General features: G+C 69.3%; 4 protein-coding genes and 1 long non-coding RNA gene across 12 annotated transcripts in view; 1 reads left to right on the top strand and 4 right to left on the bottom strand.

Moving 5' to 3' along the window:
• The window catches only part of LOC136302688 (bridging integrator 3), a 41,534-nt gene extending 39,122 nt beyond the window's left edge, over positions 1-2,412 (top strand). The window contains exons 9-10 of the mRNA XM_066206180.1: positions 823-1,836; positions 1,949-2,412. Of these exons, the coding sequence (XP_066062277.1) occupies positions 823-969 (147 nt within the window). The 3' untranslated portion in view covers positions 970-1,836; positions 1,949-2,412. The remainder of the gene's footprint in view (positions 1-822; positions 1,837-1,948) is intronic.
• On the bottom strand, positions 1,783-3,913 carry LOC136302689 (uncharacterized). Its single transcript, XR_010724113.1, has 3 exons — positions 3,766-3,913; positions 3,268-3,383; positions 1,783-2,018 (listed from the first exon to the last, which is right to left on the bottom strand). It is a non-coding gene; the product is annotated as an uncharacterized lncRNA (long non-coding RNA).
• A 530-nt stretch (positions 3,914-4,443) lies between these two features.
• Positions 4,444-7,682, bottom strand: LOC136302687 (uncharacterized protein C8orf58-like). Of its 3 annotated transcripts, XM_066206177.1 has the most exons (6): positions 6,836-6,966; positions 6,524-6,645; positions 5,245-5,894; positions 5,077-5,164; positions 4,815-4,915; positions 4,444-4,737 (listed from the first exon to the last, which is right to left on the bottom strand). In XM_066206177.1, the coding sequence occupies exons 2-6, from the start codon at positions 6,567-6,569 to the stop codon at positions 4,654-4,656; spliced, it is 969 nt and encodes a 322-aa protein (XP_066062274.1). In that variant the 5' UTR covers positions 6,570-6,645; positions 6,836-6,966; the 3' UTR covers positions 4,444-4,653. The 3 variants fall into 3 exon arrangements, with proteins under 3 accessions (XP_066062274.1, XP_066062275.1, XP_066062276.1); XM_066206178.1 differs by lacking the exon at positions 6,836-6,966 and having other exon boundaries at positions 6,524-6,781; XM_066206179.1 differs by lacking the exons at positions 6,524-6,645; positions 6,836-6,966 and adding an exon at positions 7,545-7,682 and having other exon boundaries at positions 4,446-4,737.
• Positions 7,683-8,602: 920 nt separating this feature from the next.
• Positions 8,603-14,660, bottom strand: LOC136302685 (PDZ and LIM domain protein 2-like). Of its 4 annotated transcripts, none has more exons than XM_066206176.1 (11): positions 14,590-14,660; positions 13,280-13,497; positions 13,086-13,191; positions 12,574-12,725; positions 12,189-12,258; positions 12,016-12,107; positions 11,876-11,921; positions 10,177-10,331; positions 9,750-9,895; positions 9,562-9,667; positions 8,603-9,117 (listed from the first exon to the last, which is right to left on the bottom strand). In XM_066206176.1, the coding sequence occupies exons 3-11, from the start codon at positions 13,176-13,178 to the stop codon at positions 8,922-8,924; spliced, it is 1,056 nt and encodes a 351-aa protein (XP_066062273.1). In that variant the 5' UTR covers positions 13,179-13,191; positions 13,280-13,497; positions 14,590-14,660; the 3' UTR covers positions 8,603-8,921. The 4 variants fall into 4 exon arrangements, with proteins under 4 accessions (XP_066062273.1, XP_066062272.1, XP_066062270.1 ...); XM_066206175.1 differs by lacking the exon at positions 14,590-14,660 and adding an exon at positions 14,302-14,543; XM_066206173.1 differs by lacking the exon at positions 14,590-14,660 and having other exon boundaries at positions 13,280-14,220.
• A 206-nt stretch (positions 14,661-14,866) lies between these two features.
• LOC136302744 (vinexin-like) lies at positions 14,867-23,633 on the bottom strand. Of its 3 annotated transcripts, none has more exons than XM_066206264.1 (19): positions 23,260-23,633; positions 20,293-20,441; positions 20,109-20,214; positions 19,796-20,019; positions 19,661-19,724; positions 19,446-19,560; positions 19,287-19,371; positions 19,166-19,207; positions 18,972-19,058; positions 18,269-18,324; positions 17,088-17,194; positions 16,928-17,007; positions 16,788-16,834; positions 16,530-16,644; positions 16,330-16,455; positions 15,742-16,167; positions 15,568-15,647; positions 15,372-15,478; positions 14,867-15,284 (listed from the first exon to the last, which is right to left on the bottom strand). In XM_066206264.1, exons 2-19 carry the CDS (start codon positions 20,398-20,400, stop codon positions 15,223-15,225), a joined length of 2,037 nt encoding a protein of 678 aa, XP_066062361.1. In that variant the 5' UTR covers positions 20,401-20,441; positions 23,260-23,633; the 3' UTR covers positions 14,867-15,222. The 3 variants fall into 3 exon arrangements, with proteins under 3 accessions (XP_066062361.1, XP_066062360.1, XP_066062359.1); XM_066206263.1 differs by lacking the exon at positions 23,260-23,633 and adding an exon at positions 22,652-22,752; XM_066206262.1 differs by lacking the exon at positions 23,260-23,633 and adding an exon at positions 21,593-21,833.
• Positions 23,634-24,216: the final 583 nt, after the last annotated feature.

Below are 24,216 nucleotides of genomic sequence, written 5' to 3'. Positions count from 1 at the left end.
GAGCTAGCCAGAGGTTCTGCAGTTCCGGGGGTCTCACAGGCAGCACTGGGGGGTCCCACAAGCACCAGGAGCACCCCGGGCAGGGCTGGGGGTCCCACGGAGCCAGGGGTCCCACAGGCAGCACCACAGGGCTCAAAGCCCTGCAGCACCCGGGGGTCCCAGGGCACCAGGGATGCCCCAGGCAGGGCTGGGGGTCCCGCGACACCAGGACGGGGGGGTCCCACAGCCCCGAGGGTGTCCCAGGCAGGGCTGGGAGCCCCCCTCTCCCCGCTGGAGCCCGCGCCCGAGCAGCCACCCCGCTGCCATCTGCCTGCGCTGACCCACGGGCTCCCGCGCCGGCAAGCGCTGCTCGCTGCCGGAGATAATTGGCGGTGCTAATTAGCACGTTATTAACACACCCCTCCCTCCTCCTCCTCCTCCTCCTCCTCGCCCGTGCTTCTCACGGGGGGCGCGGCGCTGCCGGGCGTGCCCCCTTCGCTGGGAGCCCAGCGAGCCCTGCCCGGCGAGCGGCGGGCGGGGCGCGGCCGGTGCCGGTGGCGCCGGTGACAATCCAGGGGACAAGGCGGCCGCGGGAGGGTGGCGGCTGTGCCGGTGGCAGCCCCGCACGCGCGGCTCCCCAGATGGGAAGCGAGCGGAGAAGGGCAGCGTGTTATTAAAACGTGTTGAGTTGTAATAATCCAAAGGGGGTGGCATCGCCACGTGGGAGGGAGCTATTTTAGACACCAACGCTGCGGGCGAGGGGCTGCCGAGGGCAGCCGCGGGGAGGGGGTGGGATGGGGAGGAGACCTCTCCCTCCCCAATCCCCCCTTGCTTATCCAACAGGTTGTTTACTACACGGAGATGCACAAGATTTTTGGGGACCTGACGGCGCAGATCGACCGGCCCGGGCTGAGCGACGAGCAGCGGGAGCGGGAGAACGACGCCAAGCTCAGCGAGCTGCGCGCCCTCTCCATCGTGGCCGACGACTGAGGCCGGGATGGGCATGGGGAGGGGATGGGGATGCCGCCCCTTCACCCGAGTTCTCAACCCGGGGATGGATTTGTGGAGCTGGAGCTGTTCCCATCACCCCAAGGCTCTGCGCTCCTGCCGGGCTCGGGATGGTCTTTGTCGCTCCACCGATGAGTTTTGCCTTAAATTTTGGGGTGCGGAGGAGCAGGAAAGGGAGATGGGGAGTGGGATGTGGGGTGCTGGATTTTCTCAGGTTCCAGCCTGCCTTGGCACCCCCTGAGCCCAGAGGGTGAGACCCCCACTCTTCCCTGTCGCTTTGTGCCTTGGGAGCCCCGTGGCCCCCTCAGGGGAGGGTAAAAATCACTCCAATCCCATTTTCTGAGGCACGGGGAGAAGGGTGATGCTTCCCGTGGCGAGCATCCATCCCTCTTGTCCCAAAGAGCCGGTGCCCCAGAGCTGGGGGGTGCCCAGAGTGGGGACAGGTGGGGACATTCCTAAGTGAGACAACCCAACCAGGAGCAAACCTATGGAAAACTGGATGAGGGGCGGGCTGGAGCCCCTCGGTGTTCAGGGAAGGGCCCCAGGGACTCGGTCTCTTGTCCCCAATAAAGTTTTTGGCAGCGCGGCGCGGCCGGGGCCGTGTCGGTGCCACCGGCGGGGCCGTGTCGCTGTCGCTGTCACCGCCGGGCCGCTGTCGCCCTCTGCCGCCGCCCGGCCGCCACTGCAGGGGGGACACGGCTGGGGGGGCTCGGGGTGTCACCTGGAAGGGAAAAACCGGGATTGAACATCCCCCCGTGGAGGCGCGGGAAGGAAACGGCGTCAGAGCACGAGGAGTAGAGTTCTCCAGTGAAATGTCGGCAATTCAGGCCTGAGCTGGCGACTTTAAGGGTAAGGAGAGGCTGTGTCCTGGGATGAGCAGGTGCTGGGTGGGAGAAGAGGCTGGAAGGCCACCCTGGTGGGGTTCTGGTGGAGCTGATGAAGGTCACTTCTCTGCCTTGAGGCTCCTGCTGCTCCGGACATCAGGGAAGCGATCACCACCTCTTCCCACCTGGACCTGGGATTTGGCAAACCTGCACAAGACAGGGAACGGCGGTCAGGGGTGTCCTGGGGAACCCAGCAGAAAATGGGGATGGAACTCCCTAAACCCAAACCTTCCCTTCCCAGCTGGAGCAAAGGGAATGGAACAGAGCCCTAGGAATGCTGGTGGCTGTCCCCAGAGCAGGGACACAGCGAGGTCCCCCCGAGAGCATCCCGTGCCAAGGCTCCTCCCCGGCTCCCAGCATGCAGAACTTCATCCCTCCCTCTCCCCTTGGCTGTTCCTTCCCAACCACATCACATGCCGGGCCAGGTTTAAGCAAAATAAACCCAGTTGCCACGGTTACCCAGAGCAGGGATGCTAAATATACAGAATACAGATATTTATATATATATATTTAACTGCCACGCACAGAGCCCGTGAGCACGAGCAAGGGAGATGCTCCCTCACGGGATCTGAGCCCTGCAGACCTCAGGGTGGCTCCCAGATCCCTGGCAGCTCCTCCATGGCCTGGAAGTGTTGATTCCTGGCCGGATTCAACCCCACCTGGGCTCACCTGAACCCACCTGGTGGCTTTGTCTGCATCACTGTCACCCTGTGTGGCACAGCCAGACCTCCCTGGCCACCTCACCCCCAGCATCCCACCTCTCCTGCGCCCTGAGTATCCGCACATCCCAGCTCCTGCTCCGTGCCATCAGCTCCTCCTGCCCTGCCAGCGCTCAGGAGAGGGATTTCACCCACGGAAACTTAACCCAGGCGTTCCCAGGGATTCACTCTGCGTACTCTCCGCAGTGGCTGGGGAGGAGAATTCCATCTTTCGTAGTAAAAAGTGGATAATTACCGGGTTTTGCACCACCCACCAGATCCCAGCGTTAATAGGGAGAGCTGGCAGGAAGGGAAAATTAACTCTACACTGTGGAACGTGCTCAGCCTGGGTGCCTGAGGCACCCCTGGGTGCCGTTCCTCAGCACTCAGACCTCCAGGAGCAGAGGGAAGGGAAGCACCGCTCCAAGAGGACCCACGTGAGTGGCAGTGGGGCCGTCCCAGGATGGGGAGCATCCCCTGCCAATGAGGAAATCTTCCTCCTTTCTCCTCCCCGTGGGGAATTCCGGCTTGGCCCGGTGGTGTTGCAGCAATCCCGACTGTCCCACTTCCTCCCTGAAACCCTTGACCCCCCTCGGGACAGGTTTAGCAGATGCCAGCCCATCACCAATCCCGAAGATTTTCCTCACAAATGGGATGAATTAACCCTCTCCAACACCAGCACACATCTGGATCCACACCTGGAGTTTTTCCTTGTCAGATGCTCGGGAGCTTCCCCTTGCTCCAGGTGATCCAGGGCTGCTGGGGTGGGAAAAGCGAGGCTCAGACCTCCCTCCTCCTCCTCCTCACCTGGGCCCTGGAAGGAGAATCAGCATCCCCTGGATCAGCCTCAGCATCTTCCTTGGGATCAAACACTGGGGTTCAGCCGGGGCGCCCCGGGTGAGGGGGTGCCCAGACTCCCACCCCACACTGGGACCACCCACCCGTGTCCCTTCCCCACCTCCCCGAGTCCCTCCCCATTGCTCCTCACCCCGGGGGGGCTCAGGAGAGCAGAGGGGGGGGGCGATGGGAAGAGGTTTGATGCTGGAAAGGGGGGTTAAGACAAAGATAAGACACCTTCCCTCCACCAAAAACCCTTCAGCACCCCCGATCAGGCTGTGACCCAGCCGGGGGGCGCTGCCGGGGACCCCCTGTCCCCTTCTGCCGTGAGGATGGGCACGGCGGGGATGAGCACTCACGTTTCCAGGGAAGGAGCGGTGGGATGCAGGACGCTGCGGCTCCGAGGATGCCCCCGGCGCGTCCGGGTGGGCTCGGGAGGATCGCGGGATTCACCGCTGGGAAGGAAAAAAAAAAACAAACCCAAGTGACGGTAGGAAATGAGCAGGAAACGGGGGAAAGGGAGGATAAGGGGATACCTGATGGGAGAGCGCCCGGCCGGGGCTCGGCGCAGCGTCTTCCTCACCGGCGGCACCGGCCCGTCCCGCGCAGAGCTGGCGACACCGCGAGGGGCTCCAGCAGCGCCGAAACAGCATCGAGCCCCTCCTCACCCTCCTCCTCTACCCCCAAACTGGGGAGCCCCCCTGGAGAAAGCCGCCATGGTCCCGGGAGCATCATCCCCGTCCTGGCGGGGACCCCCCGGCGCCCCCTCCCCACCAACCCCCCCGCGGAGCAGCTTGAGGGGCCCGGGGGCGGTTTTGGGGGGAGGACAAGCTTTACCCCCACCCCGAGCCAGCGGAACCCCTCCGGAGCCTGCCCGGGAAGGGGGCTCCGGGGAGACGCAGGGGAGGGGGCTCAGGAGCGGCGGCAGCCGCTTGAACCGTCCGTGGGACAGGGCCCGCTCGGACAAAAGGGGCGGAAAAGCCGTCGGAAGTGATGCGGCAGTGACGTGTCCTCGCGTGACGTCACGCCGGGACGAGGAGTGTGACGTCACGGCGCGACAGCAAAGCACCGCGCCAAGAGCCACCTCTTTATCGCTGAAATGACTTTATTGGGGGAAAGGAATAAAAGGTGAAGGGGGTGCGCCGGACCGGGGGCCGGCCCCGGGCGGGCGTGACGTCATAGGGTGAGGTGGGTGACGCAGTTCCTCCATCCAGGTGTGGCGGTGGGAGCGGGACCCACCCCCCGTCCTACCTGCACCGGCCGCCCCGCAGCGACCGGCGGGTCAGGCGGGTGAGCAGCTCCTTCACTCGGCCCCAGTGCGAGCGCCCGTCCTGCCGGGAGAGCTGGGGTCAGCGGGGGGGACCCGCGGGACCCCTCCCCGCCACAGCCCGACACCCCTCGGCCGTACCTTGTCCGGCGCCGGGACCCCCGCCCCGCCCTCGGAGGGGTCCAGCAGGCTGGGGGAGCTGACCGAGTGTCCCCACATCCTCCGGCACGGCCCGGGCTCAGCTGCGGCGTGGCGGAACAAAGCTGGTGAAGCTTTGGGGGGCATCGTGCTGCCCCCCTCACCGGGTCCCGCCATCCCACCCCACTCACCTGGCAGCGGTGCTGCCATTCCCCCAGTGCTCACCTGGCCGCAGGTGAGCATTCCCGAGCCCCGCCCCGCTCACCTGGTGCCTGGCTGTCCGAGCAGGAGCGCGGCCGGAACCCCTCACTCCTCCGCGTGCCCAAATCCTGCCTCGGAGACTGCCGGGTGGGCTGCAGAGCACAGGCAGGGGGGTCAGCTGAGCCCCCCGCACCCCCAGCCCGCGCACCCCCCTCCTGCTGCCGGCCCTCACCAGGGTGGCCGGGCGGGCGCCCCGGGCTCCGGCCGCCCGCTGCCGGAGGGCTCGGTTGTCCTGCTGCAGCCTCGCCAGGCGCTCCAGCATCTGGCACACGTGCTCCAGGTAGCGCAGCCCCTGCCCCGACACCGCGGCCTCGGGCTCAGCCCGGGGGTCCCCAGGGCTGCCTGGCGGCCGAGCCCCCCCAGCCGCAGCCCCCTCGGGCTCCTCGGGGTGCCGCGGGGGCTCTGCCAGGTCGGCGGCGCTGGCGCTGCGCCGGCTGAGCTGTCGCGGGCAGCGCTGCCTCCTGCTCCTCTGAGCCGCCTGCAGCAGCCTCCGGCTGGCCGAGCGGCTCCGGGGGGGCTCCTCTCCGGGGGGCTTCTCCGCCGGGAAACCGTCCAGGGAGAAGCTGCTCTCGGAGCCCAGCGGGGTGGAGGGCGAGTGCTCGTTGCTGGCCGTCTCCACGCCGGAATCCTCCGACTCGAACTTGAGGAACCTCCCGCCGGCCGGGGGGCTGCTGGGGGGCTGCGGTGGTGGTGGTGGTGGTGGCGGGGGGGGTCCCCGGGTGCTCATGCCCCGCGGGGGCTGCCGCGGGCTCTCCTGCAGCCGGCGGTAGACGCTGGCGGAGGTGCGCACGATGCAGCTCTCGGCCGAATCCCAGGGACCATCTGCGAGGGGAGGGAGGACGGGGGGGGGGGGCTCATCTGGGGGGTCCTTGGGCAGGAAATCGGGTGCCCACCACCCCTCCGAGCCCCCCACAGCGGCTCCAACCGTGCCCAAGGACCCCACACCAGAGGGTCCCTCCAGCCGGGAATGTGCTCCTACAACCCCAGAGTGTAGTCGCTGCTCCCCAAAACCACGGCCCCGGCCTGCCCCATCCTCCTCCTCCTCCCCCAAAGCCGTGCTGCTGAGCTGCTGGGGGGCACCCACGGCCCCCACCCTGACCTGGGCAGGGGTTTTGAGCCGGGATTTTCCTGTATCCCACCGGCAACCCAGGACACAGCACGGCCGTGGGATCCCGGGTCTGGGATGGCTCCAGGGACCACCAGCACCTCGCACTCGTCCCCACAGGATGGGGGGCATCGGCAGCCGGGATGTGCCCCCGACCGCCCCGCAGCTCCGGGTGGGATTGTGGCGCATCCACGGGAAGGTCTCGGCATTCCTTGCCCTGCAGTCGCTCCCTTCCCAGCCAGGCCTCGGTGAAAGGCTCAGGGAGGTGGGAGCGGAGCTTCCCGCGGGCTGCCCACCCCCCAAAATCCCCGCTCGGGGGCTGACATCCCCCCTCTAACGCACTCACAGCAGCTGAACCTCCTCTTCCAGACGGCGCGGGAGCCACCCCACATCGCCGGGAGCCGCAGCCGAGTGCCGGGCGCGCGTCCCGGCGCTCCCTTTTAAAGCCACCCCAGCCGGCGACGGGCCCTGCATCCAGAGGCGCCTCATTACAGGACCGGTTCCCAACTGGTTCCTCGCGGGGTTTGGGATCGGCGATACTGGCTGGGCCAGTGGTTAAGGATCCCTTCCCACCCCGGCCGGGAAGGCGAGAGGGTTGTTTGGGTGCCAGCAGGCAGCCAGGTGCCGGCTGCATCCCACCGAATTCCAGAGAACTCACTCAGCACTCCAGCGTGGGCTGAATTCGCCGGTCGGGGGTCCCCAGCGCTCCCAAATTCCTGCAGCCCCTCCACTCACCGTGCATCCCTCGGGGGCTGGAGGGGCCGAGGGGAGCCGGGGAGCGGCGGCCAGCCCCGGGACAATCCGGCCGTTCAGTGGGATTGAATCCCAGCCATGCCGGGCAGCAGCCGGGCCGCCCCAGCAGGATTGAATCCCAGGAATTCCGGGGGGCAGCCCCCTCCAGCGCAGCTCCGCGGCCGCTGCCGGCTCCCGGTTCCCACACGCCGCAATTCCACAGGACCCCGCGTGCCAAGGGGCCGCTTGCTCCGCCACCACGGGGGTGTCACCGGAGCCCCACGGGCGTGGGGGACACAGGCAGGGCGGGAAGGGGCGCGGGGGGTCCCCATCTGCTCCTCCTGGGGGTCCCCCGCGCGTTGGCAGCTCCAGCTCAGCCCCCAGATATTGCTGCTGAACAGGACCCTCTTCAGCTCAAACTGGGGGTTCCAGGGAACCCCTCAGGTTCCTTCCCAAACACAAACACAAATTGGGGTTCTGAGGGCCCCAGTTCCCTCTCCAGCACAGACACCTCAAAACAGAGATCCCTGAGGATCCCCTCCGGCATGATCCTGGCGGGTTGGAGACCCCGAGGGAACCCCCAATCCAGGCCAGGCGCGGGGGGTCCCCCACAGCCCCGGGGGCCCCCGACTCACCGAGGTCACCACGGAGCGGCTGCGGCGTGAAGGCTCCGCGGCGTCGCAGCATCCTCGGGGTGTTCCGGGGGTAAAACCGGGCACAGGGGAGCCGGGAACCGGGCAGGGAGCACCGGGAGCCGGGCAGGGAACAGAGGGGCTGCCCCTCCGCTGCTTTATGGGGCAGGGCTGGGGGGCGGCACAGCCCCGGGGCGGGGCGGGGGTGGGGGGGCCGCCCCCTGCCCGGGCAGCCGCTTTGCCCCCAGCCCCAGCTGTGTTATCCCAGGAGGGCTCAAAGCGTTTGTGCCTCTTTTTCCCGTGTGGAGAGGGCGGGGACCATCATCATCATCATCCTCCTTCCTCCCTGGGTGCCATAGGGCCGTGGAATGTTTGGGGTGGGAAGGGACCTTAAAGCCCATCCAGGGCCACCCCTGCCATGGGCAGGGACGCCTTCCCCTGTCCCAGGTTGCTCCCAGCCCCGTCCAGCCTGGCCTTGGACGCCTCCAGGGATCCAGGGGCAGCCCCAGCTGCTCTGGGATGGTTAACTGGGAATTGGATGGTGAGAGCTCCATGACCGAGCCCGGGGCGCCCCCAGACAGACCCCAGTGAGACCCCAGGCAGGAGGGGAGGGAGGGTCCTGGCTGTCCCTGCTGCACAGGGACACGGGAAGGGACAGGTCCCTCCCAGGCCGCTGATAACAGCAGATCTCAGATAACAGGCGATCTCAGATGACAGCGAAGCCCTGATAACAGCAAAGCCACCTCCGTGCACGCGGGCACGGAGGGCGATAAGAGCACCTGGAGCAGGACAAAGGCCTCGGCCAACAGCCCCCAATAAACGCGGACACCTCCCAGGGACGCCGGGAGCAGGGAGGGGCCGTCCAGCCCTGCGGGCAGCCCTGACCTTCCGGGGTGCAGGACAAGGACCTGCCAAGCCCTGGACCCCCAGCCCGGGTGCCGGCAGGCAGGCTGAGGGGTCTGGGGGGTCCCTGTCTGCACCCTGGGTTTGGGGTGAAACCCCCCTTGCCCCTGCCCTGGGGTCCCGGCACGGAGCAGACACGGCAGTGGAGCAAATATAAATTATATTTATAGAGAATCTGGTTTAATTCCTCAGAGAATCCCTTTGCAGTCAGTGCACAAGCGGTGCCAGGCCCCTCTCCGGTACCCAAGTGTTCAAGTGACCCCCCCCCAGTGTCCCCTCGGTGTCCCCCAGGCTGAGAACTCACCCTGCTCATCACACCCACCCACAGAGGGCTGAAGATGGGCATCTCATCCCCCCCAAATCCATCCCGACCCTGGCAGTGCCCTCAGCCCCCCTCCCCAGCCCTACCGCAGGGGGGTGGGACAGCCCTGGGGACACGGGGGACGCTGGCGGTGTCACGGTGCCGCTGGCCGGGGCTCAGGAGCGGGGGGACACCGGGCGGGGCACGGGGCCCGCCGGGGGTCCCTGGTAGCGCAGGCGGGCGTGTTTCTCGCAGAACAGCTCGTCCCCCACCCAGAAGTGGCCGCGCATCTTGAGGCTGAGGCCGCAGTCGGCGCAGGTGTAGCAGGACGGGTGGCGGTATCGGCCCTCCTGGATCCGCACCGCCTGCGTCCTGCGGGTGCGGGGACAGCGGCTCAACCCAGGGTGTCCCCAGGGTCCCCTCCCAGCCAGGGTCAGCCCCATCCTGGCTGGATCCTGCCCTGGGACCCCACCCACGCCCCAGGACCACCCCTGAGGGAGCAATGGCAAGGAGACATCCCGCCCTGGGACCCCCGCGCCCCCAGCCCCACTCCCACCCCACGATCAGCCCCATTTTAACCCCGCAGGGATCGATCCTGCCCCGGGACGTGCCCCACCCACGCCCAGGATCATTTTATCCCTGCCCGGAGCAACGTCAGCGACCGATCCCTCCCCGGGACACCCCACCCCTGAGAGCAGCGGCGCCTTTTTGGGCTTTGCCAGGAGGGATGGCGGGGATGGACCCAGCCCCGGGACCCCCTCCCCGAGCCCCCAGCCCCGGGATCCTCCCCGCCCCCGGGCCCCCAGCCCCACTCACGCGATGCTGCTCCCGCACTTCTCACAGACGTGCAGCTTCTGCACCCCGGCCACGGGTTTGCGGGCCCCGGCCGAGAGCCGGCTGGGGAAGGGGGCTGCGGGACCTCCTGTGGGGGGGACACCAGGCCATCAGGGTCCTGCCACCCCCGTGCCAGACCTCCCACCTGCCCCCGTGCCCCACGGCCTCACCTCCTTCCTCATCCTCCAGAGCCTCCTGGAGCAGGCGGAAGGTGCTGGATTGCCGCGGGGCCGCCCGCAGCTCCCGGCGCTCCTGCAGCATCTTGTAGACCTCCGAGTCCTCCTCCAAGCGCCTCATGGCCGGCTCCGAGCCCTGGCTGTGGGGGGCAGCCCGAGGGGAGATTTGGGGGGGGGTTCCCAGCACCCGGATTCCAGGATCCACCCGGCTGCACCCCACAACCCGCCCGCCACCTGCTCCCTCCACCCCGGGAGCTGCCCCGGCCTGCCCGGCCCTCCCACGGCCCCACCTGCCTGCAGGTGAGTTAACCCTTTCCACGGGCTCCCTCGGCACCCACGGGTGACAAACCCGAGTGGGGACACGGGGCTGGGGGGGCTTCCCTGTCCCCCCCACCCACAGAGCCCCCAGGGTGCTCCGTACCTGTGGCAGGAGCTGGGAGAGGGGGAGGAGAGGCGCCTCTCCCTGAGGGTTTCCCGGGGGTTTGGGGGGGCTCCGAGCTCCGGGGAGGGTGGGCAGGGGGGTGGAGGCAGGGGGGGTCCCTGGGAGCTGTTCTGGCGGCTCAGGCGTCCTCGCTCCTGGCGGGGGGAGAAGTGATGGATGTCCTGGGGTTGGGGGCCTCCAAAACGGCCTGAGGGTACCCACAGACCCTCCCTCTACCCCCAGGCACCCCAAGGACACCCAGACCAGGCCCAGGAGTATTCCCCAAGCCCAGGTCTCCAGAGATGCTCCATGGGGCAGCTGCTTCTCCCTCCCACCCAGGCTGGGGTCAGTGGGACCCCCCGGGAGGGGCCAGGGCAGCCCCCCCACCCCAAACCCCGGTGCCTGAGCCCGTCCCCTCCCCTCCATCTGCTCCTGCTTAGCGAGGCCGGGGAGCGGAACCCGGGATAAGTGGAATCTGATGTTGCCGGGAGCAGCTGCCACGCAGATGAGGATGAATCCCGGCGGGACCCCGGGATGGGTACAGGGACCCCCTCCCTGGACCCACGGAGAGGGAGAGGGGCAGCGCCGAGGCTCTGCGGGGTCATGAGGGATGAGCTAAAATTAAACACGGGAGGAGCCGGGCCTTGGCCTCATCCCTGCCGGCGTCCAGCCCGGCCTGGGGTGTGAGGAAGAGCGGGATGGATCCAAGGGCAGCCACCCCCTCACCACCCCCTTGAGCACGGGAATTTGAGTGGGGGGCTTCGGGCGCGGCATCCTCATGTCCCCAACCCTGTGGCGGGGGGTGTCCGAGCTGAGGGGGACCCCCCGGGGCAGGGATGGACCCTGTGGGGCAGGGAGCGACCCTCCGGAGCCGGCACCGAAGCAAACAAGGAGCTGGGGAGGAAGGAGGGAGCGGGCGGCCGGAGGAGCCAAGGGGCGGCCGGGGCCGCGGCCAAAGGCAGCCGGGAAGGGCCGCGCTCGGGGCCGCGGCGCTTCCCAATTTGGGCTTGAAAAACAAGAAAAAGAGAAAGCAAGGGAGGGAGGAACGGAGGGCGACGCCAAGCCCGGAGCCAGCGGCTGCCCGCAGGGAGGGATGGGGCGGCCGCGGGTATCCTGGGACTCGGCTCGGGGGTGGAGGAGGCATCCGGCCCCTCCCGGACATCCCCATCCCGCTGCCGGGGTATCCCACCGCGGGCAGTGCCGGGGCTGCGCCGGGCCGTGGGGCCCTGCCCGGCCCACGCCCCGGTGCTCCGGGCCGGCGGGAGCGGGGCTGCGCCTTCCCAAACTGGTTTGGCCTCCCCAGGCTGGCGCCGCTGCCAAGGAGGAGCAAAACATCCCCGGGCAGGTGCGGCGGTGCCCGCGGGGCCGGGGAGGGGACACCCCGCCAGGGGACACCCCGCGAGGGGACACCCGCAGACGGGGACCCTGAGGGACAGCAGGGCTGGGCAGTGACGCGGCCGCGGGGCTGCACAGGGAGGGGTTTGGGGGCTCCGAGTGGGGCAGTTTTGGGGCTCGAAGGAGGGCGGGTCGGGGATTTAAAATGAGGTGGTTGGGGGGGGCTCAAGGGGGGAAGGTTTGGCCTTGCAAAGGGAGATGGTTCGGTGGTTTGGGGTTTAAAATGGGGATGGTTTGGGGGCTCTGGTTTGTGGTTTCAAAAGGTTTTGGTGCACAGATTGCCCTCGCCCAGCTCCCTGCTCACCTGGCGGAGGCCGGGACAGGTGAACTCCTGCTCCACGGGTTGTGAGCTGGGGCAGAGAACAGAGACATCAGGGGGGTCCCTGGCCCTCCCCAGCCCCCTCCCCACCCCTCAGCCCCACACATAGCCTGGTTCAGCCTTACCTGGCACTGCCAGGTGGGTGGGTGAGGAATGCCAGGCTGGGGTCGAGCGTTCTCAGGGCCCCTTGGCTCTCACTCTGTGTCCACAGCGTGTCCTGGGGAGGGGACAGTGACACCAGCAGCTGCCACCAGCCCTGGGTGGGGGCCAGGGTGTGCAGGGGCTGCCCAGGGCTCACCTGGAAGCGCGTGGCCAACCTCTCCGGCGAGGTGTCCCCGTTGGTGTGGCTGGGAGGTGGCACCGGTGACCTGGGGGCCAAGGGAGGGCAGCGGGGTTTGGGATCTGCCCCAGGAGCACCAAACCCCCGTGCAGGGCACGGTGTGACCCCAGCAGCCTCAGAGAGGCACCAGCTGTGTCCCCAAACTGGGACCAGTTGGCCAGGTAACGGCTGCCAGCGCTGCCTGGCTTCATTAGCACCCGATTCCTTAATTAGAGAGCCGGGACAAGCTCCCGCGGGGATGTCACCGCCCCAAGAGCCACCGGGGGGGGGGAACAAGTGACACACACGTGGCTGGGGACCCCAGCCCGCATGGCCAGGTGTCCGGGCTGTCCCCAGCACCCACCTGTCCACCTCCAGCCGCAGCTGCCCGGGGCTCTGCTTGATCTTGTTCTGCGCCTCCACGTGGAGCATCTCGGCCGCGCTCTCGCCATTGATGGTGACAATGACATCCCCCGGCCGGAGGTCACCCGCGGCCGCCTTCCCGTGCTCCGTCACCTCCACGGAGAAGGGGACATGGGATAATCCCGGTGAGCCCACCCCGTGCAGTGCAGCATCCCCCGGGCAGCCCCAAGCCCGAAGCCCACCCTGCTGGGATGCTCCCACCAACAGGGCCCTGACAGAACAGTCCCAAACCCTCTGCCACGAGGGGACCGCGGCTTCGGGAACAACACCCTGAAATTTGGCACAGCCCGGGGGCCGCAGGAGCCCCCCCCAGCCGCCGTGTCCCGCCGTGGGCCGTTCCCACGGAGCAGGATCCCTCAAGGAGAGCAAACAGGATCCTCTCCCCGGAGCAGCCCGGCCTGCCCGGCGCCCCGGCGGCTCCTCCGGCCCGGGGGACACGTGGGGGGCTCCTACCTTGGAGACGGTGATGGGCTTGCCGAAATCTCTTCCCCCGGAGATGCGGAAGCCCCACGGGGCCGGGCCGGGCAGTGTCACTGTCACCGGCATGGCAGCGGTGGCTCTGGGCGGGCAGGAGCGAGGTGTCAGCGATCCCGGGAGCTGAGGGGACCAGGCAGAGGGGATCCCCCGCCCCCCCTCCTTCTACCCACAGACCACACAACGAGGGCCTCCCTGTCGCCGCTGCACCCTGAGGGTCCCCAGCGTCGGCAGCGCTTTCCTTCCGGGGAGGGGACCCAGGTCCTTGCAGGGTGTCACCAGCCACCGCCGCTTCCTCTTGTCCCCCAAGGCTGGCAGCTTCCTCCCCCGGGCCCAGGGGGACCCAGGCACTCGGCGGCGCAGCTGAGACAGCCAAGGTCGTTCCCAGGAGCTGGAGCAAGGCAGGAAATCGGTGACGCCTTGGCAGCAAGGCCAGCGCTGTGGCCTGGCAGAGCCCAGCCTGTGGCGTTTGGAGGGGAGGATGTGGCAGCCAGGGACGGGTCCTGCTGCTCAGCACAGCGGGGTCCGACACCCGGCAAGGACCAGCGGCCCCAGTCCTTCCTCCCACAGCAAATCCACACCGGTAGAGGACGCTGAGGATCCCCCAGGGGTGGCACAGGGTCCCCGTGGCACCCCAGTGAGTGCCACAGCCTTGGCTCCGATGGGATGGTTGGGAACGGGCAGCCACATCCCCTAAATCCACACCAGATCCCATCCCAGCACAGCCTGGGGGAGCTGGGCAGCCCATCTGGAACCGGGCACCCCATCCGGCACCGGGCACCCCGTCCGCAGCCGCCGGGAATGTTAAAAATCCCAAGAGCACAAAGAGGGGCTTGAGAGGCTGCCCGGAAGAATTTCCTGGGCTGGGCTTCCAGCGCCGGGAGGAAACCCCAAACCCCCTCCCCATGCCCAGCCCTGCTCAGCATCCCTGGGCAGCCCGGGGACCCCCACAGCCAGCTGGGCACCAAACCCTGACCCCCCAACAGAGGCTGGGCCTCTTCTCCAGACCCTGTACCCCTTCACTGGACACTGCACCCCACCTCTCTCTCATGCTCCCCTTCTCCATCCCTGTCCCCCTCCTCCACCCCTGTGCCTCCCCTCCGTGTCCTGCACCCCTTCTCCATCCCTGTCCTCAGCTCTGTCCGTGCTCCCCTTCTCCATGCCCTGCTCCCCTCCTCGGCCCGCCACACCCCACCTGTGTCCCCGCTCCCTCCCGGCTCCGTCCCCGCCGCACAGCGACGTCTTTGTGCCCGCGGCGACTGGCGCTGCCGCCTGGCACCCGCGGGGCGAGCGGCGGCGACGGGCGATGCCAGGAGGAGCGGGGACGTGGGGACACGGGGACTTGGCACTCGCGGGGACTTGGGGACACAGGGGCGGGACCTGCCCGCACATCCCTCTCCACCCTCGGGCACCGGGACCCCCGACGGACGGACACCCCCTCCCCAACCGCAGCCGGCGCCCCCCGCGCCCCCCGCGCACTCACCGGGGCGGCCGAGCCGGGCGGCCCCGCGGGGCTGCGGAGCCGAGCGCGGCCCCGGGACGGCACCGCCTCCTCGGGAGGAGCCGGGCCGGGCCGGGCCGGGCTGCGGACTGCTCCCCCCGCCCTCGACGGGGCGCACGGCCACGGCTGGACCCGCCCCGGGACCGCCCGTGGGCGTGGGGGGATCCCCGCGGCCCCACGCAGCGTCCTCCCCCCGCCCCACGGCTCCCGGTGGGACGTGTCCCGGGACCGGCTCCTCCCCAATCCCGGCACGCTCGGAGTCGGGCTGAGCTGAGCTTTAATGATGGAAAAAAGCGAAGGCGACTCCCGGACACGGACCCGCACCCCGGGTCGCGGCCGTCACGGTCAGGCCCGGCACCGGCCAGACCCCCGGGGTGACCCCCGGGGGTGGCACCGGGCAGCGGTGAGGAGGGGGCGGGTTAAGGCACTGGGCTGGCGGAGACACCCCGCGCTGGGGGGATTTGTCCCTGTTAGAGGCAGCCCCATAGGGGCGGGAGGGAGCTGGAGGCACTTCACCCCCGTGGGGGGACACGGCGGGGACACAGCGTGGCCGAGGGGGGACAGGGAGAAGCCCCCCAGCCCCACTCCTCCCCTCGGGGTCCCCGCGGCCGCGGGTCACACCGGCGCCACGTAATTCCCGGGGAAAGTGCCGAATTTCTGCGTCCTCCTGGACACTCCTGCGGGGATAAAGACGCGGAGAGGCGGTGAGGGGGTGAGGGTGGCACCTTGTCCTCATGCCTGTCCCCAAGCCGGCGGCCACGCACCCACGAACCAGCCGTCGTCGCACTGCTGCATGACATCCACCCGGTCCCCTTCCCGCAGCTCCAGCTCGTCGGCGTTTTGGGGCCGGTACTGGTAGAGCGCCCGGTACCTGCGAGACAAAACACGGGCAGATCCCACCCCTCCCACGGGTCCCTCGTGGGGACACCGCGCCCTGGGGACACTCCCGGCCCTGCTTACGGAGTCCACCGGATTTCGGAGCCGTTGTAGGACGGGGCGGGCTCGGGGCGGGCGCTGGTTTGTGGCCCCGGGGTCGGGCGCTGTGGGGGGACAGGGTGGGATCAGGGCAGCCCCCACAGCCCCGGGGCACCGTGCCGGGGCGGGGGGCACCGTGCCGGGGCCGGGGGCACTCACCTGCTCGGGGGTCCAGGCGGGACGCCGGGGCTCCTGGGGGTGGGCGGCCGCAGGGTGTGGGGGGCTGGCAGAGGCCACCAAGGGGCTGGGGGTGCCGGCGTGGGGCAGCTTTGGGGACGTGGCACCGAGGTGGCGCGGAGAGGACGGACGCCCGCCCGCCACCCCGGGACCCCGCCTGGCTTCCCGGGGGGAGCCGGGGCGAGCTTGGGGGATCCCGGGCGAGCGCTGCAGGGACGGCGATCCGGCCGCGGGCCGGGGGCTGGCGGGGCCGGGAGAGGAGGGGATGTCCTCGGCCGTGGTTTTGACCCGCGGCTCTTTCAGCACCTGGACGTAGGTGGCGGGGAAGATGCCCTGGCGGCCGGTGCCCGAGATCCGCCCCTCGTACCAGTTCTCGTTCACCCGCCGCACCAGGCAGATCCGCTCGCCCTGCCGGGGGAGCAGAGGGGGCTGGTCGGCACGGATAGGCCCGGAACGGCCGGGACTGGCAGGAACGGCCCAGGATGGCACAGCCCGGAACGGCCGGGACTGGCAGGAACGGCCCGGGAATGGCAGGAACGGCCCGGGACGGCACAGCCCGAGCGGCGGTACCTTGCGAAAGGAGAGCTCCACGTGCAGATCCCCTCGGAAGTTGTAGAGCGCCAGCGCCTCGCCGTATTCCAGCACCTGGAGCGTGGGAGCCTTGATGGGCTTGGGCACCTCCGTGGGGGGCAGGATCTGCGTGGGACACGCGGGTCAGGGGCAGCGCCGGGACCCCCCGGGCCCGCTGTCCCCTCGTGGCCCGGGCTCACCTCCACGTAGTTGGAGGGGAAGATGCCCACGCGGCCGTGGTGCTCCCCCTCCAGCCAGTTCCTGTCCACTTCCTTATGGATGTAGACGATGTCCCCCTTCTGCAGCGTCAGCTCCCTGCAAGGGACACTGTCACAGTCGCCCCCAGCCCTGCTGGCAGGGCCACCCCACGTGCTGGGGCTCCCCGCGTCCCCATCCATCACCCGAGGGACCCCAGGAGTGACCCCAGGAGTGACCCCAGGAGTGACCCCGGTGCTCACTTGGGAGACTCAGCTTGGAAGTTGAACTTGAGGCGAGCAGCTTTCATCTGGGGAGGGAGAGGAAGGGTTACAGGGAGACACCCCCAGTCCCAGCCATCCCAAATCCCACTTGGGATGGGATGGGACCGTCCCAGCCTCACCTTCTTCTCCTCCCTCTTGACGGCCTCCACGGGGTCCCCCAGGTCTGACAAGCTGGGGAGGGTTCCTGGCCTGAGGGTGTCTGTGAAGAGCGGGGTGTCACCAGCTTGGGGTGCCCCATGGCAGGTTTGGGGGGCTCAGGGGGGCTAAAGGGGGGCTCACCTCTGCCGGGGGCTGCATGGCTCCGGTCACTGGCCAGCCCCAGCCCACCCCGCTCCATGCTGGGGGTGACAGGGGGGCTCCACAGCCGGGGGGGTGACAGGGGGCTCCTGTGGGGTGACAGTGGCTCAGGGCAGGGCTGAGCCTCGTGTCCAGCCCGGCTGCCATGAACCCTCTGACCCTGCTGCCCTCCGAGGGGGGCAGGACCCCCAGGATATCGGGGTCCCGTGAACTGCATGGACCAGGACCCCCGGGTCTCATGGACCAGGACACCAGGGACCCTCAGGAATCCTGTATCCCACGGAGCAACCCCCGGGTTCCACAGACCAGAAATTCAGGGTCCTCCAGGACCAGGATCCCTGAATTCCATGGACCAGGATATGGGGGTGCCCCAGAACCGGGACCGCCGGGTCTGCTCTCTTCACCCCTCCAGGGTCTCATCCCCGAGGCAGCCAAGCGGGGCAGGTCCAAAGTTTTCCGGCAGCGCGGCCCCGCTGCCGCCGAGCAGGAAACACGGAGGAGGCAAGCGTCGGGGAGGGCGGCTGGCTAATGAACAACCCGCTTCGGGGGGCGCTTAAAGAGCCCAAATGCGGCCCCCAAGCCGGAGGAGGGGCTGGGGAGGGGGGGAGCCGCCCCCCCGTGCGCCCCTGGGGGTTACGGTAGGTCCTACAAGAGGAGGCGCTTGTTTGTTTGTTTTCCTCCCGCTGCCCGGGGCACGGAGGGGTCTGTGGGCACAGCCCGGGTTGCCCACCCCATCCCGGGGTGCCCATCCCATCCTGGGGTGCTCCGGCACCCTCTGGCACAGCTGTCCCCTCCCTGTGCCCGCGGGTACGTGGGGACACAGCGGTGGGAATCCGAGCGCCGTCACCTCCCCTGGGACGGAGCCAAACCCAGGGACACGGCGTCCCTGCTCCAGGGACGGGGGAAAGGGTCAGCCCCGCTCCGGCCCCGTCCCACCCAGCGGGCAGCCCGCCCGGCGCCGGCTCCCACCCGTGCCGGGGTGTGGGGGGCACCAGGGGGCCAGCGCTGCCACCGGGGGGATCCCGCGGGGGATGCCTGGGGACCCCCACCCCGCGGGACAACCCTGCGGCCACCCCCCGAGCGGGGTCCTGTCCCTCGCCTCCAGTGGGGTCCGGGCAGGGGGATTTGGGGGTGCGGGCGGCGGGAGCAGCCGCTGAACTCACCGAGCAGCCGGGGAGGCCGGAGCAGGGGAGCGAGCGGTGGGAGCAGCCGCCGGGCTCTGCCGGGAGGAGCGGGAGGGGGTGGGAGAGAAAAATTAATCATCCAGGAGGCCGAGTCTCGGCGGGAAGCGAAGGAGTCCAGCTCGGCTGCGCCAATAAACCGCCGGACGGACGGACGGACGGACGGGCTGGGTCCTAGAGCCCCACGGCCACGGCTCCAGGCCGCTGAGCCGCCGCGCGTGGGGCCAGATGTGCGCGGACCCAGACAGGCAGGCACCGAGCTGTGCGGGCATCCAGATGTGCACGCCGCGAGCTGTGCATTCACCCAGCCGTGCAGGCATCCAGATGTGCAGGGATCCAGACACACACACACATCCAGCCGTGCAACACATCCAGCTGTGCAGGCATCCAGTTGTGCACACATCCCACCACGCGTGCACCCAGGTGTGCATGCGCCCATCCAAGCGTTAATCCAGATGTGCACGCATCCGGCCATGCCTGCATCCAGCTGTGCACCCCACCATGTGCATGTCCACGCCTTGCACAGAGGCTGTGCCCACAGCTGGGTGTGCCCACAGCTGGGTGTGCCCACAGCTGGGTGTGCTCACAGCTGGGTGTGCTCACAGCTGGGTGTGCTCACAACTGGATGTGCCCACAGCTGGATGCCCTGCAGGGACCAAGGGGCAGCAGGAGGGGCCGGGGGTACCTGGCGGGGGGTCCGGAGCATCTCCATGTCCCTCATGTCCTTGTCCAGCTCCTCGCTGAGCTGCTCCAGCTCCTGCTCCAGCAGCACCTGCACGGGCAGGATGTGGTTCTGGCGGGCCAGGCTGGCACTGCCCACGGGCACCAGGACCCCGTCGTCACCCCCTGTCCCCCCCCGGGCCACCACCACCACCTCACCTCGATGGACTGAGCCCGCTTTGGCCGTGCTGCCGCCGGGGTCTGGGGAGGGCAAGGGGCCGGTCAGGTGTGTGCCCACCGCGGTGCCCACCGCCCTCCCCGTGCGCCAGGACCCGCCTACCTGCTCCCGAGGGGAGAACTTCCCTGGTTCGTAGTCAAAAATGCTGCCAGGCTCGGCGGTGGCACCAGTGGCACCCCAGCGGGTCCTGTGGAGGGTGGGAGGGGTTCAGCCACCGCGGCCCCCACGCCGCGGGCACCCCCGGCCCCGTGCCAGGCTCACCAGTCCATCCCGTTGGGCATCCCTGGGGGCTCGGCCGGGGCTGACCCCCTTCTCCGCGGTTTGGGGGGCGACGGAGGCGCCGTGGTGGGGCAGGAATGGGTGTCCCAGTCGGGCTCTGAGGATGGAGGAGGTGTGTGGGTGCGGCACAGGGTGGGCACAGCTGGCCTGGCACGCATCCAGATGTGCACGCGTCCATCCAGCTGTGCAGGGCTCACCTGGCAGCTTGCGGTGGATCTGCCGGAACATGCTGCGGTACCAGTCCCGGGGGCTGTCCACGCTCTGTGGGGGCACATTAGGGGTGGTGAGGGGGTGACAGCGGGGTGACATCCCCGCCCTGCGCCCCCACTCACCGAGCGTGAGGCGAGGGGCATCCCCGTCTCGTCCACGGGCCCGATGCCGTCGTACTTCACCCAGCGCCTCTCCCGCCGCTTGCTGTCCTTGGTCCAGGTCGCCGACCAGCCCGGCGGCCGTGGGCAGGCGGGGACAGCCCTGGGGCTGGGTGTGGGGTGGACGGGCACCGGCGTGCTGGGGGCTTTCCCCTCCTTGGCCGGCCAGGTCTGGTACCAATCATTCACTGGAGACAAGGTGAGCACGACTCAGGTGAGCACGGCTCAGGTGAGCATCGCTCGGGGGAGCCCCCCAGGGGTGTCCCCAGGGCTGTACCTGAGCTCTTGGGAGCTCCCTGGCTGTTCCCGGCCGGGCCGCGGCTCTCCGGGTCATGGAAGTGGAAGTTGAGGGTGTTGGAGCCGCGGTGGCGGATGACGGGCACCTGGGGCACAGGGAGGGGCTGGCACGGGGGCAGCGCAGCCCCCCCCCGAATCCCCCAGCGTGTGACAGCCGCACTCACCCGTGTCACCGTGTGCTGCGGGGACACCTGCAGGGGCGGCTGGAGGCGGGGAACGTCCTGCACGCCCGGAGCCGGGCTGGTGTCGGGGGGCAGGAGCCGGCCCGCCATGGCCGGGGGGGCCGGGGTGGTGCCCCGGAGCTGTCCCTGCCCTGTGGGAAGAGCAGCTGTGCTCACGGAGCGTCCCGTGTCCCTGTTTTCCGGGCATTCCCAGGCTTTGCCAGAGCGATGGGGGCTCGGAGCACCCCCAGCCCCACCCCTGGGAGCATCCCCTGTTATCCAGAGGCGCAGGGGACACCAAGCGTGGGGTGACAACCATCGCGGCGGGGCGGCAACCACGGTGGCAGCGTCCTCCCTGCTCAGGGAGCCTCGCGGTGGCAGGGAAAGCGGCTGTTCCTGCTCAGAGCCAGCCCTGGCTCGGGTCCCCACCGCCTTCTCCGTGCGGCTCCAGACCACCCGGCCCTCTCCCTGCCCTGGCTCGGCACGGACGGATCCAGCCCGCCGGGCTCTCCGGGAAGAGCACGCCCGGAGCGGGTCGGGGCGATGGCCGCGCCGCCTTCCCGGCGGCCCGGCGCGGTGCCCTCCCGCCCGGGCACGTGGCGGCAGCAGCGCCGCCCGCCCGGGAGCGCTGCCAGTGCCGGGAACACGACAGGGCAGAAATATTTCCCCGCCCTGCAGCGCAAACACGGAGGGAGAGGGGACGGAGGGACCGGGGAGCCGGGAACGCGCGGCCGAGCCCGGCACCGCCCGCCGGGAGGGCGATGCTCTGACTCACCGCGGAGCGGCCGGGGGGCAGCTGGGGGGGGACGGGACCCCCCGCTCCGGAGGCGAGCGCAGCACCGGGGCCTTTGGGGACACCTGTGCCCTGGCTCGTCCCTCGCCTCTCCGTCCCCACCGGCGCTCGCAGGTGCCCACCAGGGCCAGACCCCGCCCCAAACGGGGCATTCTGGGGGGCTGCCGGGGGGTGCCAGCCCGGCACGGTGCCCTCTGTGTGTGTGGGACCCCCAAATCGGGCCGGCCACCCCTCGGCTCCCTGTTCCCCACACCGCTGGAGGCTCCGCGGCCCCAAGGCTGTAATTAATGCTAATTAACCCCGTGGGGAAACTGAGGACCAAGGAAGGATGTGCCCCGGGGCACAGAGAGTGGGGTGCAGGCTCCCACCCCCCAGGGCACCCCAAAAACCTCCTCGCCATTCCCAGCCCAGCGATCACACGGGACTCGGCCTCATCTTCCTCCTCCTTTGGAGTATCCCCCAAAACCTGTCCCCGGGGGTCCCCTCGGGGCCCCCCCAGCCAGCTCTTACCTCCTGGGCGGTGCCAACGGGGACCCCCGGGAAGCACCGGGGTTTTGGGGAGCCCCGAGGCGAGCGGGACGGAGCTGCGAGCGGCGGGGAAGAAAAATCCACGGCACGAACTTTGCCGGGAGAAGGAGCGGGAGGGGCCCTCAGCCCATCGTGTGGGGGGGCCGGCGGGGAGAGACCCCCCAAGAGCATCCCCCGGGAGCCGCCGTCCTCCCCGGCGTTGGGTCCCCGTGTGGCCCGGCCCCCCCCACCCCGGGGTGCGCTGCCCCCCCAGCGCTCGCCGCTCTGGAGCGGGGCCGGCCCATTCAGAGTTTCCAGTGACATTTCCAGGGATGGGATCCAGGGAAGGGAGCCAAGAGGCTGAACTCATCCCACGCCCCGCGCACGCGTTCCCGCTCACCCGGCCCCCGCTTACGAAACGGGGCGAGCCCGGCGTCGCCGGCCCCCCGGCGCGATGGAGACGGGGACTCGGGGGGGATTTTCGGGAAAGGACGGGGAGGGAAGGGCCGGGTGGAGGTCGGGACTGAGGCGCGGAGTGGGGTCTGTGCTCCTGTGGATCTCTGAGCTCCGGGATGGGGGCGCGGGGAGAGCAGAGCCCCCACTGCTGCCCACCTTCCCAAGGGTGATCCTCCATCCCCTCCATCCTTCCATCCCCTCCATCCCTTCAATCTCTTCATCCCCCAGGGATACGGGCACCGGGGACCCCCATGTAAGCCCCCCCGTACCCTGCCTGTGTCCCACCTCACCCCCTCCAGCGTCACCGGTTCCCATCCGATGGAGAAACGGTTTGGGGGGGGGGGGGGGGGTTAGAAGAGGATGAGGAGGGAAATGCTGAGAGGCGAGGACCGAAGTGGGGTCTGGGGTCCTCTGCCCCGCCAAGTTCTGGTGTGGGGGCACAGTCAGAGCAGAGCCCCCATCCCACTGCACCCCTCCATCCCCTCCATCCGCCCATCCCTAAGGAATCCGGCCATGGGTCCCCCATGGAACACCCCCGTGCCCTGCTCTGGGGGTGCCCCGTGTCCCCCCTCGCCCCCTCGGGCAGCGCCCGCACCCACCACTCACCCGCCGGCCGCTTCCTGCTCCCCGAAACTGCTGACACCCCCAAAACAGGGCTGCCCCAGCCCTTCCTCATCCCGTGAGCTCCCACGTGAGCTCCCCGGGGAGATGGATGGTGGCTTCGCTGCCACCCCTCGGTCCCCTCCAAGCCACCGCCCCCTGTTGCTGGGGACCAGGGGGACGATGGCAGGAGCCCTGTCCGGCTGCGATGCTGCTCCCGGGGGACACCGGGGACACAGGGTCGGGTGTCCTCCCCCCTGCCACGGCGCTGGGGGCCGCAGCTCCCACCCCAATGCCGTGGGAATGAGGCAGCTCCTGGCTGCCAGCTGGGGACACCGCGGCGAGGACACAGGGGCTGATGGTGCTGAAAAATCCCGGGGTGACAAGGGCAGGGATGGCAGCAGGGTCGGGGAGGGTTAAACCCAGCGAGGGGACCCCCGACTCCATCCCTGCTGCCAAGGGGTGACCATCCCTTCGTCCCCTCCAGGTCCCCTCCAGCCCACCAAGTGCCACCTCGCGAGGTCGCAGCGCCCGCTGGCGATGCGAGGAGCAGCCCCCTTCATCAGAGCCCCCCTCGGGGTGCCGCCACCCCCTGCCCCAAGCCCCTCTCTCACCTCCTGGTCCCCACGCACCGTCCCCGTGCCCGGCGAGGAGCCTCCAGCGCCGGCCCAGCCTCGGTCCCTCCCTCCCCGCGGCTCCCAGCACCAGCCTCCGCTCACAGATAAATATTTAACGCGCAGCCCGGGCCGGGATTAACAAAGGGCGAGTGTTTCCTGTTTGCTCAGCGCGGCGATGCCAGCCGGGAATTCGCGGCCGGCTCCAGGGATGCTCCCAGGGATGCTCCCATGGCCCGGGATGTGCCGGGACCTCCCCCCGGTGCCGAGCGCGGGGTCTGGGAGCGCTGCTGGGGGTCGGGGGCTCCCCAGTTTTGGTGGGAACACCCAGGAAAAGGGTGGGAGAGCCGGAGCATCCTGCTCCGGGCGTGCCCTGGATGCATCCGGCGGCTGGGAGCGGGAATGCTGCCGGGAGGAGCAGGTGGGAAACAGGGAGCACGCGGTGAGCCGAGCTCGAGGCGGGACGCTGAATTCCCAAAGGAAATGCTGCTGTGACGGGGATAACGCCCTGGAGTCCTCATCCTGAATATTCGGCTGCCACTTGGGAACGAGGGGATGGACCCCAGGTGTGGAAGTCACAGGAATGGAGGGATCCCCGGGCAGGATCGAGCCTGTGACCATCTGGATCCACGCAGACGGATCCCGACCCCAGGGCTGCTCCCTGAATTCTCCCCCTCTGTGGAGGGAACAACCCCCAAAGTGACAAGGAAGGAGCCGGGGTGGAACAAGAGCTGGCACATCCCGTCCTGTCCCTGCTGGCACTGCGTTATTTACCCAGGGAAGGACGAGGAGCAGGAGCTGAGAGCTCTCCAAATCCAACCAGGAGACGCCGCTCCGCGTGTGCCGACGTGCCGGGGGCTGGAGACGCCGTCTGGGTGCTGCCCCAGCCCTGGAGAGGCTCTAACCCCCCCAAAATCCTCCTTCTGGCATCACAGAACTCCCTTCACCCCCCAAAAA

Source organism: Chamaea fasciata, unplaced genomic scaffold (assembly GCF_029207755.1).
Source record: "Chamaea fasciata isolate MVZ Bird 193981 ecotype frontalis unplaced genomic scaffold, bChaFas1.0.hap1 SCAF_30, whole genome shotgun sequence".
NCBI classification, from domain to species: Eukaryota; Metazoa; Chordata; class Aves; order Passeriformes; family Sylviidae; genus Chamaea; species Chamaea fasciata.
This window is presented reverse-complemented; position numbering and strand designations above follow the sequence as displayed.

Coding starts and splice junctions, on each gene's coding strand:
- LOC136302687 (XM_066206179.1), bottom strand. CDS start 7,596: ATGCTGCGACGCCGCGGAGCCTTCACGCCGCAGCCGCTCCGTGGTGAC. Junction 5,895..7,544: donor GCCGCTCCGTGGTGACCTCG/GTGAGTCGGGGG, acceptor CTCCCCTCGCAG/ATGGTCCCTGGGATTCGGCC. Junction 5,165..5,244: donor GCGCCCGCCCGGCCACCCTG/GTGAGGGCCGGC, acceptor TGTGCTCTGCAG/CCCACCCGGCAGTCTCCGAG.
- LOC136302685 (XM_066206173.1), bottom strand. CDS start 14,013: ATGGGGAGGGGGTTTGGGGTTTCCTCCCGGCGCTGGAAGCCCAGCCCA. Junction 11,922..12,015: donor CACCCACCTGGCAGTGCCAG/GTAAGGCTGAAC, acceptor TCTCTGCCCCAG/CTCACAACCCGTGGAGCAGG. Junction 9,668..9,749: donor TCTGGAGGATGAGGAAGGAG/GTGAGGCCGTGG, acceptor TCCCCCCCACAG/GAGGTCCCGCAGCCCCCTTC.
- LOC136302744 (XM_066206263.1), bottom strand. CDS start 22,721: ATGAGGAAGGGCTGGGGCAGCCCTGTTTTGGGGGTGTCAGCAGTTTCG. Junction 19,561..19,660: donor GATCCACCGCAAGCTGCCAG/GTGAGCCCTGCA, acceptor CTCCATCCTCAG/AGCCCGACTGGGACACCCAT. Junction 16,645..16,787: donor TTCCAAGCTGAGTCTCCCAA/GTGAGCACCGGG, acceptor TGTCCCTTGCAG/GGAGCTGACGCTGCAGAAGG.